General features: G+C 39.4%; 1 protein-coding gene across 4 annotated transcripts in view; it reads right to left on the reverse strand.

Annotated features, from left to right (window-relative positions):
- Nucleotides 1-1,131: 1,131 nt before the first annotated feature.
- The window catches only part of SLC12A4 (solute carrier family 12 member 4), a 51,195-nt gene continuing 38,209 nt past the window's right edge, over nucleotides 1,132-14,117 (reverse strand). For 2 of the 4 annotated variants that reach the window (XM_076349319.1, XM_076349320.1), the window contains exons 12-24: nucleotides 13,583-13,757; nucleotides 13,068-13,186; nucleotides 12,467-12,565; nucleotides 11,992-12,111; nucleotides 11,129-11,233; nucleotides 9,910-10,078; nucleotides 8,618-8,813; nucleotides 7,709-7,878; nucleotides 7,397-7,528; nucleotides 7,192-7,299; nucleotides 6,278-6,462; nucleotides 3,438-3,571; nucleotides 1,132-2,296 (exon numbers count right to left, since the gene is read on the reverse strand). In XM_076349319.1, coding sequence (XP_076205434.1) covers nucleotides 2,205-2,296; nucleotides 3,438-3,571; nucleotides 6,278-6,462; nucleotides 7,192-7,299; nucleotides 7,397-7,528; nucleotides 7,709-7,878; nucleotides 8,618-8,813; nucleotides 9,910-10,078; nucleotides 11,129-11,233; nucleotides 11,992-12,111; nucleotides 12,467-12,565; nucleotides 13,068-13,186; nucleotides 13,583-13,757 — 1,804 coding nt within the window. In that variant the 3' untranslated portion in view covers nucleotides 1,132-2,204. Of the gene's footprint in view, nucleotides 2,297-3,437; nucleotides 3,572-5,176; nucleotides 5,539-6,277; nucleotides 6,463-7,191; nucleotides 7,300-7,396; nucleotides 7,529-7,708; nucleotides 7,879-8,617; nucleotides 8,814-9,909; nucleotides 10,079-11,128; nucleotides 11,234-11,991; nucleotides 12,112-12,466; nucleotides 12,566-13,067; nucleotides 13,187-13,582; nucleotides 13,758-14,117 lie in introns of those variants that run through there. The other 2 variants (XR_012996301.1, XM_076349321.1) reach the window with 2 other exon arrangements.

Below are 14,117 nucleotides of genomic sequence, written 5' to 3' on the forward strand. Positions count from 1 at the left end.
ACCCAAATGCATAAAATTTCATAAGGAATAAGCGTATATGTTTCTCAGCATGTTTATATTAGAAGTTTACATTTGGTAAAAGAAAGTTAATATCCCATAGTTAGACCTACAAAAGTCTGAGGAATAAAAAAGTTTTCATAAACTTTTTTGATTACTCCTATAAAAGAATACTTGCAAATAGGTGTTAACTATCGTGATTGCTGTACGCTTGCATGCTACTACTCAGTCCTCTGAAGATGTCAAAATGATCTCTCTACAAATAGCACGCTATTTACAAATAAGCAAGCTTTATTCTTTCCATTGGTTTTAAAATGTGAGTGAAATGAATTTTGGTTTTCAAAACCAAAAAAGCAAAGACTGTTGTTAATAAAATAAACTAAAAAATACCCAGTAGAGAGCGCACCCTAGAGTTGTTTCCTGGCTGTTGTCTTGCAGGGATCGTGCACGCACTAATACCATCCTGCTCCCATCAGGTATGTCCTATTTCACAGAGAGAACAAACTTAGGGTTTAACTATAAAACTCTTATAACAAGCATTTTTTATTATGTTATTCTTATTCAAGATAAAAGCCTGGATAGTCTCTCAGATTTCTGTCTCTCAGACAAATTGGTCATGCTGTTATGAGGGAAACAACCAGGAGTACTATCCCAACAGGGTTGACGGAACTAGTGTATCAACTAGCAAGAGCACACAGGTCAGAGAAATGTGTCAATCCCCACCTTTCTTCCCACGCTACTAATCCATCTCATAGAGGTTACCTCACACGTGTCCCTTGTACGGGATTACCGCTATCCCAGACAGCCGGAAATCTTGAGGGGGTACCAGCTTGTGTGTGTTTCATGGTGTACAGGTACGGAGTTCTACCTGGCTATTGCATATGGTAGAAACTCCAGACCCAGGAGCCTTCACTCACTTAGGCATGCCAGCAGGCTGCTTTAAAGACTAAGCTGGCACCTCCACAGTGCAGTACTTGCGCCCTTCGGGGGAGTGCCGACACCTCTCTACCACCTTCCCCTCGCACAGCGGATCCGCCAGCGCTGACACACTAAAGTCAGATCACAGCGGTTCTGCGCAGGGAAGGACAGATGGGGTTTTCCTAGGTAATTCACCGTAACACACAGAACAGAGAATAGGTTCAAAGTGTATGCAACGTTTTATTGAAAAAATACGAATGTTCTGTACATAAAGTACAACTCAATGGGCTTGATAAAATCTCCAGAGACTTATTGGTTAATATAGGTCTTCTTTTCTTCTTTTTCCTCTAAGGGCATAAAGCATACAATGAAGCAGCAGGTCCCCTGTACTTGTGCAAGTGTAATCCCATCGCTGTGCGTGCAGCATAGCACCTGGCTCTACACACGGGACTCCCAACATGCTCAATGTACTTTGATGGATGGTCTGCAAGAAATTTAAAGCATGGAAGAACTGCACAGGACTGGTCCTTCAATCCACTGATGATTCAAAATTTATTGTGAGATCTCTGTTATCCTAAACAGTCTGCATCTGCATATCCAATATTTCTGACAAATAAATACAAAAATAAATAGGGATCTGGCCTCACAGAACCTCAAGTCTCGGAAGCAACACAATTTGTAGCAAGCTACATACATAATTTCAACTCTATCAACATAATTTATTTAAATCTCTATCAATAAATTTATTAAAAGTATAAATTCTTATCCAATACTGAGAGTTTAGTTCTGGAAATAAACCCAGAAAGACAAAGCTTTTTCAGTCCTCTCTTACAATTTAGTGTGCTCTTAGAAAATGCTTTATAGCTGAACTTCAGCAGAAACTAGCTGCTATATAATGTAATTCTATCCCCCAAACCTAATATAAAAAGCTTTTAAAATCTTTTTACAGTAACTGGCTTTCATGTCCTAACTTTACATACAGTTACTAAAAATACTGCACATAGCAGTGCTGACTAAAAATAGGTTTAGTGTTAAAACTACATGCACAAATGCTGAAGTACCAAAGCAGAAACTGAATAATGTGGCAGCTTCACAATTAACTTATGTTGCTAACTGGATGGTGTAACAATACTGCAATCCCAAAAGATATGTATGTTGCAAATGGAAAGACAATGAATAGGACTGGATGAGGAGAAAATTAGGCAAAAAACCTTTTTTTCTTCTCCATTTAAAACTGGAATGTCCGTTATCGCCAAGAAGGTAAATGTAGACCAGCCTTAGAAGCTAAATCAGGAGTAAATTGTGATGACTTCTCGGCCACCTCCTCTAACAAGTAATACTCTCTCCAGACCCTCAGTCAAGACTTCAAGAAACTCCATGTCTATTTCGATGAAGTTAAGGACAAAAGAAATATCAAAACCAAAATACACAGTGATTAGCCTCTGCATTGGGTTTATGTGGCAAGGTTTTGCTAGTGGGAAGGCTGCAGAGGCATCCTCTGCAAGACGAGACCCGGGGCTGCCCCCATATTGGACAGAGCCAGTTTCAGCCGGCTCCAAAATGAACCCGCCACTGCCCAAAGCTGAGCCTGTCAGTGATGCTGGTGGCACCAGGTTACACAGTCACACTCCCTCCTAGCTGCTCTCCACGAATACTGAGTGTTTTTCAGTCACAGTATCAGCCTCTCCAGGGAAGGGTGAAGGAATAAGCATCCTCACCCATAACCTCAAGTTTAAAATCTCTCCTGAGCTGTAGTAGCCATGGTTGAAACCCTCTTACGCGAAGAGGAATGTTTTTATCCTTTCTTCGGCCAGCATGCTGTTGTGAAACAGACATTACTACTACTACTATCTAGATTTAGGAGAAAACAATAATTTGGTCCGTGATTTGTGACATATATTTTTTGGCACAGGCCAGTGAAAAGCTTGCTAATTTAATGGTACAAAGCAAGGCTGAAGAGCAGCTGTGGACAGAGAACTGCAGTGCCAACAGGCTCACCAGATCGCAAACCTCAGCTCTGGCCTCGCTCAGAGGCACGGTGCCGGTATCCCTCTAAGTGCCTAAATACTGTGGGTTTGAATTTTAATCTTACCAGAGCATTGCGCTTGGAGCTAAGCTCCCAAATTGTGATGTGTGAGCTGTGCCTGAGATACGCCCTCTCCTTCAGCACTTCTGTTCACTCGAGTTCAGACACGCCCTGCCCAGAGTGCTGGCTGCTGCAAATGCCTTCTTAAACGTCTGCTACATCCACTATCGAGAATTAAATTAACTAAATTAAATAAATAAATGAAATCAAGTCAGAATTTAGACAAGACTGATTTCAAACCTACAAGGCTTCCAGAGCAGCCAGTGGCAACTTATACTTTAAGCAATTACTACATAACAGCCACAAGCCAGTACCCTCCCCTCAGTGGACACTTTGTCACGTATTGCAGCTTGACAGCATTTGTGGCAAAATGAATTCAAGAGCACAGGTTAGAGAAAGATCTTCTATGTGGACCAGGCCTTGCCTGAAAGGATACAGTTTTCATCACCATCAGTATTCTTTGGAGGACCAGGCATGTTGAGGAGAACAAGTCTGGCATCATGGGATCTATTTACAATAACTTCATTTAGCTTCACTGCTGTGTGCATTCTTCGGACATTAGACTGGTTCCTGTAGAAGAAGCACATTCAGATTTACTGTTAGAAACATGCCTCTGAAAACTGAATTATTAAAAAGGCCCTTAAAAGCATACCTTAAATCTCCTAAATACCTTGTTAAATGTCAACTCAACACACAGTAAACTTTTTCAAACTTAATGATGGAGACATGGAAGAGCTTTCACAGAGTTCTTCAGGTACTGCTACTCCATGGGTTTTAAGATCCCTGGAGTCAAGTCTCCACTTTATGACGTTATATTGCTCTTCAAGAAGCGTATTTTGTAAAGGTGATTTACAGTCTTGCATAAGAAGTTAAAACGCATTTGCACAAGGGGACATGCTCTTTGACTGCGGACACTTGTGGCTGCAGAGCCTTCCCTTCTGGCAGCCCTCTCCAGATCCCCTCAACTCCCATGGCAGCACAGACCATGCACCTCTCCGGACTCAGTCCCGGAAAACTCTTTCTCAGAGACCAGTCGGAACCAAGTAGGAGTCTGGCACCATTGTGCTCAGTCCGCCCTTCCCATGAGCGCACGTGTCTTTGTGTGTTGAACAGCAGTTGACATCTCCAGAGAAAGCCTGGTTTCCTACAGATTCGTAGGCTGGAACGCAGCCTACAGATGGCTGGATGCATGCCTGCTTATGGGGCTTTCTGGTGTATAATAAGGATTTTAACCTTTCCTTCAGTTGGAAACTAATCAACCTCTCTGCCTGGCTATTTGCAAGAAAAACTTATGACCCAAGTATCTTTAAAATCTCAATCATGCTTTCAAATTTGAGTAGCCACTTGGTTCAAAAGTTATGGGAGAGAAGGGAATAGATGCAGCATGATCTCATAAGCCTCTGCTCCTTAAGAATCCAGGCTAAGAGAGGTAACAGGATTAATTATTCAGAATACATCATCACAAAATAACATGGATTCATGCAGTAACAGAACTGGAAAGTATCCTTTGGGGAGTTTGAGCCGGGGAATGTTTCCTTCCTACAGGAAATCAACCATTATTTTGGTAATGTAAAAGGAAAAACAATACAGAAATAGACTTATCAGAGGGAGAATATATTTGCAGCTTTGAGGATTTTCCACTTGTTAATATATTAAAATGAAGAAACAAAACAAGTATTAGTAGAAACGAATCAAATATGAATCTGTAGTTTTGTTAATTCAGCTTTACATGTTATGAGTGGAAGTCTTTAGTAACCTTGCTGTTCTTCCAAATATTTAGGTTTGCAAAGAAATATTTTATATATACAGAAAATAGAAGATACAATGGTAAGAATAATGTTTATTATACTAACAACACAATTTACCCACTTCAAATTACCTCTCTGTTATTTCATGTTCTTATTTAATTTACAGCAAGGACATCCTCTGTCTTAACCACATCAGCTTCAGAAAGCCAGGGACAACACAAAGGCCAGATTATGTTTACAGGAAGCGAGGAAGAAACCAGCACCAGAAACAATATCCTGTTATTAACTACGTATAGTTTTGCAAAAGTAATTGAAAACTAAAGGTTTGGTATTCTCTAAAGTGACATTTAAAATTGGCCTCTCCCCAATGATTTGAAGGTGTAGGCTATAAGAAAGGATTGGTTTGGTGTCCAGAAACTGCCAGAAATAACACCATAGCAGTGTTGCAGAATGAGAGCTTCTCTAAATGAGTAATGTTTCCCACTTCTTGTGTCATACTCTGCTTAAGAAAACAGGTTCAGACCTGTAATTGTTTTCTATCCTGACTTAGTTCTTGTCAGGACAACTCTTGTAGTTTGGTATGTGCTATTTATAATGATACTTAGCTGAAGTGGCTAATCCTGTTCCCTTTAAAAACATCGCGTCTGACTGCTCAACTGTAACTCCTTTTCATTTCTTCCATAATTATATATAGTTTTCCTGCTTTTAAGTGAGAAAATGAAGTCTTCCCTCTCAACCATCTTAATGTACTTCTAAGTTAAATAACAAACTTACAAGTTTTCCCACTCTCTGAAAGCATGGAAGAGGAAAAAGTACACGTAGTTAACACCAAATTCAGCAGAATTTCTACAGTATATAAACTATATATGATTCATCCTAAACCAGATTTGAATTCTCACTGATTTATTAGGAAGAAAAATCTGGAACGTTGCCAAGTATGCAAAGCTGACTGAGTGAACACTTCGTGTAAGATGTAATACATCAAAGAGGTCACAGGAGATTCACACGTTTTTATATAAAGCCACAAATAGAGCTTTACTTCTAGCCATTCAAGGGGGCACACACGTGGCAATGCTAAGGCTCTCGTTACATGTCAGTGCTCCTTCAACAGCAAGTCTGTCTTAGAGGGTTTTATCACACACATTCTATTCACAGTCATTCATCACCATCTCCACAGCTTCTTCCTTGCTGTGTTAAACATCCGCGCTACACATTAGATAGTGAAATTATCAGTCTGGTTTTTAATTGTGTGTTTTGTTGAGGTATTTGGGAGACAGGAGGAAAATTATAATAGGATTTAACAGCTCCAATTTAGAATTTGACTATACCAAGTAAGATGTTGAGGGATGTGTGCCACATTTAATTGGTTAGGGAGATTTCTCAGGAGGCTAACTGCTGTGTTTTCAGTAGTCAGGTCTCAATGTTTATTGCGTAAGTCTAAACCAAGGATTAGGAGACAAAAGATAATAAAAGCACAGCACATCTAGAGTTTCAGGAGGTGCAAGCTGTTGACTTGGACAAGACTCACGGCTTAATGCTGATGAGATCTCTAAAGCTTCCCACAGCACTGCCTCGGTTCCGCTTCTCAGCATCACATTTCTCTTTTGTCCAGGTCATCTGGATGTTCTCAGGAACTGGGTCCCCCTCATCTTCTTCGTCTGAGTAGAGGCTCTCCAGACGTGCTATTGAATGTCTGTCCTTTACCAGCTGAGCCTAGAGGGCACATGAATGACAAGGTGAACTCAGAGACTTTATTTTACGTTCTCTGGTTCTGTTTAAGCAATGAAAGACGTTTTGTTCTGTTGTATCCTTTATTTTGTACAATCGATTTAGCATTTAGGACAGCTCTGATACCACGCATCTGCCCTAGCCAATAATCTTGCATACCAAACTGACTTTGAACAGTTTTGATGGGTTTAAGCCGTGCAGAATTTCGACTAACAGAGGCCTGTACCGATAAAAAAAAAAAGACAGTCTAGCTCACATCATGACATGGTCTAAAACAATGGACAAGTCTGACTCAAAATTGACAACGAAATGAAATCTTCAGTAGGAAAACAGGATATACTATAAATTCAGACAAACCCCAGACATCCCATATAAAGCAAAAACAAGGTCAAGAAAGGGTTGAGACTTACCTCCTCCAGTCATCGCGTATCATTTACATCACAAAGGGGAACACACAAATCATTTCTACAGCGTATATACTGCCATCGTTTTCCCCCAAAACAAGTAATTTCTAGCATGGTTTTGCAAGTACAGCCAGGCTGTTCAATGACTACATGCAATTCTGGGAAACAAAAAAGCTACACTAAAAGTATTTCCTTACATCTTTAGAACACAGGAGTTAAATTTAAGCAGCAGCTATATAAAACACTACTAGGAAGGCACTTTGTGTCATCCACCTCAGCAGCCCATAGCAATCAACCACAAATGACATACCTCCCTTTCCCTCTCTGTTTTTGTCAGCCTCATTTGCCTCAGCATCTGAGATCTCTGCTCCATCATAAGAGTTCTCTCATAAGTATATGCTGAGATATCGCTATTGTGCTGCAGAAATAAGAAAAAAATATTGTGCTTGTAATCAAGTCATAACCAAGTACCACCATTTGCACCATAAAGTGAAAAACGGGCTCAAATCCCTTACCATTTCTACCACTTCTACCTCTGCCTCTATTCGGAGTTGATAGAGGAAAGTAGCCAAGTCCTTCTTCATCTGGATGCTGTTATCATCCATCTGAGCTACAGTAAAAATTCGCATTTTGCATTTTCTCCAAACCTGGTGGGGGAACGCAAACTCTCAGTATTTGACTCAATAATATTTTGCTCTGCGAAACACAAACTTATCAATATATCCACTCTCGTTTATCAATACAGGCTCCACTACTGGACCTTGTTTCTTTAAACCAACGCACACAGAGGTAGTTGGGTGACAAACATTCTTTGGCTAGCTCCTTACTTTGTGCTGTTTGAGAAGAAAAGGAAGCAACATCAACATGCCTCCATCATGCACAATCCACCACACGTCAATGTTGCCTTCGTTGTAACGCTCATGGTTGCTGGGGTAGAAAGACACGTTTTTGGGAACCAGCAGAGCCAGATGGGCTGCAGTTGTGCAGCGAACGGTACCTGCCCAAAAGGGGAAGAACAGACGGTTATGTCCAATTCTGCAAGAGTGATCTATGGTTTAAATAAATAAATAAATAAATAAATAAATAAATGAAGTTACTCACTGAGCAAATGTCAGCAAAGCATAAAAGTCATCGCTTACATAAAGAAAAGTACGCGCAGCAAGGCTTGTATAGCCAGGTCGGACCAAATGACAAAGCTGGATTAAAGCAGACTTACAGGAACACAAGCCCTATTTCATGTTTGAAATAAAAGCAGCAATCTTCAAAGCTAAGTATGAGAAGAAAGCATCTGCTCTGTTCTAATTTGACTGTGTGAAGTGACTGGACCACAGGGGAAGGAGAGGGATATAGGCAAGGAGAGTGTTAGCTCCAGTAGTGAAGAGAGATGGATAGGTTAGGACCAGTGAAAAGAGATTATCTAGGAAACAAATTACAGTTTGCCATAAAAATGGTATCTATCAAGTCCGTAATTTTTTAACCATTCATTAGACAGATGAATTTTAGGTGCTAAATTAATCTTTGAAGATCTTTCATAGGTCTTTTACCTGCAAGAAGTGGCATTTCAAACATAGAGCAGTTTTGTGAGAAATTATCTACTTCACAATCAATACTAGAAAAACAGACTAAAAACCAAAACCAATTTCACAAGGATTCTGTTAAAATCCCCTGGGTGTACCGTATGTGTAATAAACATCTCTGTCGACAACGTTTGATCACACAGAACCTTTAAAGCTCACCTATAAACGTCTTCCATGACCTTGGATCTTCACTTTGTCTCCAGCCGTACGGCCATCCCAAAACCACAGTATTATGTTTCATGCCACCTAGTCCACAGGACTGGATCAAGTGGGCAATTCCTTCTCGAACTTTATTGGCTACAACTACTTGACAAAATCCTTTCACCTTCTCAATGTCCATCATATTCTTAATAGTCTGCAAGACAGAGAAGGAAAAACCTCGCAACCAAAAGGAACTCTTAGTATTTCTCTATCATGTGATTACAGTGTAAATTCCTGGTTCACATGTCCACAGGTAAAACACATTTCAAAGCAAAGTTCTGCTCATCCGCTTTCCTTAAAAAACAGAAGAGAAAATACCCACTAATTGTGAATAATACTTGTTTAAAACACACATAGTTCCCTTCCAAACATAATTATTTCTAAAAGATTAAGATAAGGGGTTTTTGGTTTGTGCTATAATCTCTTATTCATAGTAGTAGTTAGTGATATCTGTGTTACTATCTCACTTTCCATTTTCTAATCCTAATACACTCACCTTTTTAAACCCAAGATTAACTAACTTTATTCGGATTTTCAGTTTCAGATTTCTATGTAGCATGCTGTGTTATTATATCCAATTTACAAGTATCAGCACCAAACCCCCACACCTATCAAGAATACCATACCCTGTATTTGTTTAAAAACTAACCGAACTTGGTCAACACATAGGCCTATGAATTAGTTTTCCCTTTATAACAGTTTTCCTTGTATAAAAAGCCTCTGGGGAAGAAAACAGTGATATGTTGACACTATGCAGATGTGAGCAGGGCTATGACATCATGTTTATACAGTGAGGAAGATGAAATGATTTATTAACAAATTTTCAGGACCATCCTTCAATGCTTTTTGTAATAAATTTGTCACCACACTGAAAGTGACATAGCACATTTGCTAAGTTTGTAAAAATTGACAGTTATTGAAATGTTTCTTGGTATGTTCAGAAAACTAAATAGTCCTCTTCCCTCCATTAACCAGCACACATAAACTTCCATAGTAATTCTTCCTTATAAACCGAGACAGTTTTATGCAGTAAGGCTGTTTACGCAAGTTGCAAGCATTGATCTTGTTGTATTCCCAAAGCCACGACTGGGAGCTGAAACATGTTTGCCAGCCCTTTACTGAACAGCTGTAGTACTCCTCAGCTAGTCCTGTGTTTCATGGAAGCCTTACTGATACGCTTTTTTCCATGTATGATTATGAAACTTTTACGTTACCCCTTTTTGCTTTAGGAATTTGTTTAAAACACTGACCTGTTCAGCAGCCTGGGCTTCTCCATAAGTTTCCAAGAAATTCCCTTGGATCACTGATCCTATGATAGTCAAACCTTTGCCAGCTTTCAGCTGAGATGCAAATGTTAACAACCTAGGGTATTTTACATGCAAATCTTCATCAAGTTTCAGAAGCACCAGCAACTGAGGCCTGGAGGGAAAAAAAAAAGGAATGTATTTTTCACTAATGCTTTAACAAAAACACTTCTAAAAAAATCTGCCTCTCATCAATTTAATTGTGCTTGAATATTAACTCTGCAACAGTACATTCTTTGTGTATCTCCCACATTAGAGGGGTCTTAATTAATATTTTATTTCTCCTGATTCAAAGCAGATTTGAAGCACTGAGGGAATTCTGCTGCTGCATTGTTTTGACAGTCATAAAACCCGTTCATGTACTTAGCTTAAGAAGCTTGCATTAGTGTTTTATTTACGGGGCTGATTTTCAAGGCTCTTAAGTACTACTAGAGCACACACTGTGTTCATACTGTAAGGCTGTCCTTCCAGATCTGTCTGGATACTTGTGCCAAACAGTTGGGAAACATGAATATTTTAATCTAAACACAGATCCCACCTGCTTTCTGTCTCTTAAGATATTGCTAAACATCAATTAAGTTATTTTCTCTCTTAAGCTATAGTTGAGCAAGTATAAAAGGATTTATAAAACTCTCTTCTTTGGTAGATTCCTAGTCCTCTGGTTCAGAGCCTAAGAGTTGTGCAATGCATAACTGAGAGGAGGGTTCTTGCCCACTTAATCTGTCTTCAACACACAAAGCCAGAGGGAGAAATGTTGGCCGCTGTTCCAGTTTTTAATCCTAGAATGATAGCAGTGACTTCTTTGTGCCCCCAGGGCAAATTACCATGGGCCTCTGGACCTCTGTACTCGGAGACCTCCGCAGTTTCCCCAAGTTCCACTTCTGAATTCACCAATTCAGAGTTCGATTAAAGATCCAAACGACAAGAAAGGTCTGCCCGTACAGGGCCCACGCAGTAGGGCTTGGGCAGTGACAGGGCAGCTTACTGCAGACTCAACACTGTTTTGTTTTGGTTTGGGGTTTGGGTGGTTTTTTTTTTTTATATTCTGGGCATTTAAATTCATTCACACAGACCAAAAGCATCTTGTTTGGAGTCCAGTGTAATTCCTTGTAATCCTGTACGTAGATAATCGTGACAGCGCATTTTATTAGTCTAAAATGAGTACCTCCAGTTCTTTGTGTGTGGAGGGCCCTCCTCCAGTCTGAGTAAGGCGTATCTTGCTGCGCTGAGTGAAAGACCTCGGATACCATCACCCCATTCCTTCTCCGCACTGTGAAGAACACACAATTTAGCCAACGTATGGTTTCATGAGCATTTAATTGCACACTTACAGTCATGCTATAGAGAAATCATTACCTTATAATGAGTTTAATAATGCGATACAGCATGCATCACATGTATATTTATCATTTGAACATGTATGTATGTAATACTTGCCATGTACCACGAGAGAAATGCAAATGTTGCAGTCAAACCTATACCACACCACCACCATTCTGTGTTTAATTTGTAATCAGCACTCCACTACAAAGAATGCTTCCCAAGCATAAACAAACACCAAGCATTTCAATACCCGATTTGTTAAAGTTAAGTTATACAGCCATACTACAGCCTGACCCCATCAGATATTAACAATCTCGGGCAACCTAACTTGCAGATTCAGCTTTTCAAGGACTGTTCTAGACAGACCTTTGCACCAGATAAATTGGAATAAGATGGCTGCCTTCAGGTGTTCGGGGCCTGAAGTAATTACGTGTGATAGACAACAGAAGGATAGATCCTAACGAGGTTTCCGCTTCTTGTGACTCCCAAGTTTCACCAAACACCTTTAGAGGCTTAACAACAAAGCACTTCAGGAGCTTTTGTTGAGTACTGACACAGTAAAGCAATGAAAAAAATGAACTAATAAGGGAAGCCCTCTAAGTCATATCTCTGGACAGTTCTTTCTCCAAACATGAAGGCTAGAAATAATTCATAAAAAATAGACCCTATCTCCTTCCTACCCTTTTCTATCCAGTTAATACTTACCCTTGGTATTCAATGTACTTGTAAATCATGCCTGCAATAAGCATAGCTACCAAAGCATAATACCAAGATGAAATGAACATCAGTGCCAGGCAAATACTCATGCCTAAAAATGAGAGGGCCCTGAAACAAAAAGCAAAGGTATCAGTGAGTAGTGGGGTAGAAAAGGTTAAGAACAAGTCAATTATTGTCTCGCTCTTTTTTCTTTAAATTGTCTGTTCTGAACTGACAATGAAAGTAAAGCTTCCAATGAATCTCTCCAGTCCCCAGTAGTTTTAGTATCCTGTTGTTGGAATGAAACTCTTATGCCATTAAATATCTGGGTCTGGTCCGCTATGAATATTACATTGATGTACTCTTGTCTAGAACTGATATCCAGAGAAAGAAAAGATGCCCACAACCCTCATGGAGAGAGTTCTTCTAAAACCCACACCGTAGGTTACAGACCAGGCGTTGAGCGTGCTGGCCTTTTGCTTACCAGTGATAGTATTTAAATCGGGGCCGCCAGTTTGGAGTTCTAAGAAGTGTTTGTACTGCACATGCTAGATTAACAAAGAGGTAACACATCAAGAAAAACCTGCAGAAGCAAAAAAAGTGCAAAACCTTTTAGCACACACATTTATAGATTCTGGCATGTATTATAATCACATGAATGATTTACAGTCAAAATACAGCTGCCCTGACACGTGTGACTATCCCTCTGATTTCTACTAGCCTGAACTATCGGTATAAAGTAGTTAGAACAGTTTTTTAACTGGATCAAGTTAGATCTCTCCACACCATCAACGCTATCTTTGTTCTGTGATAAAAATAACATTTTCCCAAACAACATAACAATATACTAAAAACATGTTTATTCACAGAATACTCCAGAGCAGAAACAAATATATTTATACGTAGAGCCTGAAGTCAGAGAATTCATAGAAATAATAAAAGTGGAACTCAGGCTCCAGTAATTTGCTTTACTGGTTTAAGATATGGTTCTGAAAGACAATCAAATTAGCAAAACTCAGAAGAGTATCGCTTTTTTCTTCGACCCCCCCACCCCCCCCTTAAATAGCACCCACCCTGTTTCTTACATTGAGAGAATTGGAGCCACCATGTCAAGTGAAGCAATAAGGATTCCCAGCTCGGCAATTAATGCTGTTAACAGAAGAGCCCATGTCGGTTCACCATTTGCTTTTCCATGACCAAAAACCTGAAGAAACAGAAACATTAAGCATATCTTCCAAGTATTTCATAAGGTTATAATGAAAAATTACATTTTCAGAAACAACAGTAATTTTCCTACATACATTTTTCTCTAGAGCAAGGAGACAAATTATTCTAACGGCTTTCTGTGATTCACTGAATTAGATATTAGACTGCTTCGTAAAATTACCATATATGTCTATTCAAACTCCTTTAAAAATATTCCTACTTCTTAACAAAAGAAAACAAAGCATTAAAATAAAAAATATTGACCTTCACTTCAATGCTGGCCAAACTAGGGAAAATAAATCTGATTTCCAAGAGCATAAAGTCAAATAGCTGGTTAGTTACTATGTACAGAATGCCTTTTTTTATTATTTTTTTCTTCTTAGGATGTACGAACCCAGAGGAAAGGAATGATGTTGTCCTTTGCTATCGCCTGCAGCAACCGGGGGGCTCCGGTAAGGCTCTGTAAACCTGCTCCGCAGGTAGAGAAGAAGGATCCTATCACAATGACCCACGGCGAGGGCCACGAAAGGGTGCCCACCACTAAGTTCTTGTTCACTGCCTCGCCGTACCTGCAGAGAGGAACAGCGAGACTTTCATATTCAAGGGAGTATTTCGACACTCACACTTCGTTTTCTCGGTCTGTTTTAAGATGTTATTTAAGTACTAAATATATTTTCTTGATTAGGAAATATAGGAAGTAATAAATAATCTGAGTTACTTTTAATACACAGATAGGAAGTGTCTGCAGCCTGATTTCAACAATTCGAAAACTTTCTTTTGATCATATATTATAAAACTCTTATGTTATTGTCACATTATTTTCTACTTTCACCTAGAAAGATGCCGTTCTTAAAAAAAAAGTTTAACATTTAAAACACCCAACACAATCCAGTATCAGACATCCCTACAGAAGACTTGAGGTTTTTTTG

This window comes from Aptenodytes patagonicus, chromosome 11 (genome assembly GCF_965638725.1).
Source record: "Aptenodytes patagonicus chromosome 11, bAptPat1.pri.cur, whole genome shotgun sequence".
In the NCBI taxonomy this organism is placed as follows: domain Eukaryota; kingdom Metazoa; phylum Chordata; class Aves; order Sphenisciformes; family Spheniscidae; genus Aptenodytes; species Aptenodytes patagonicus.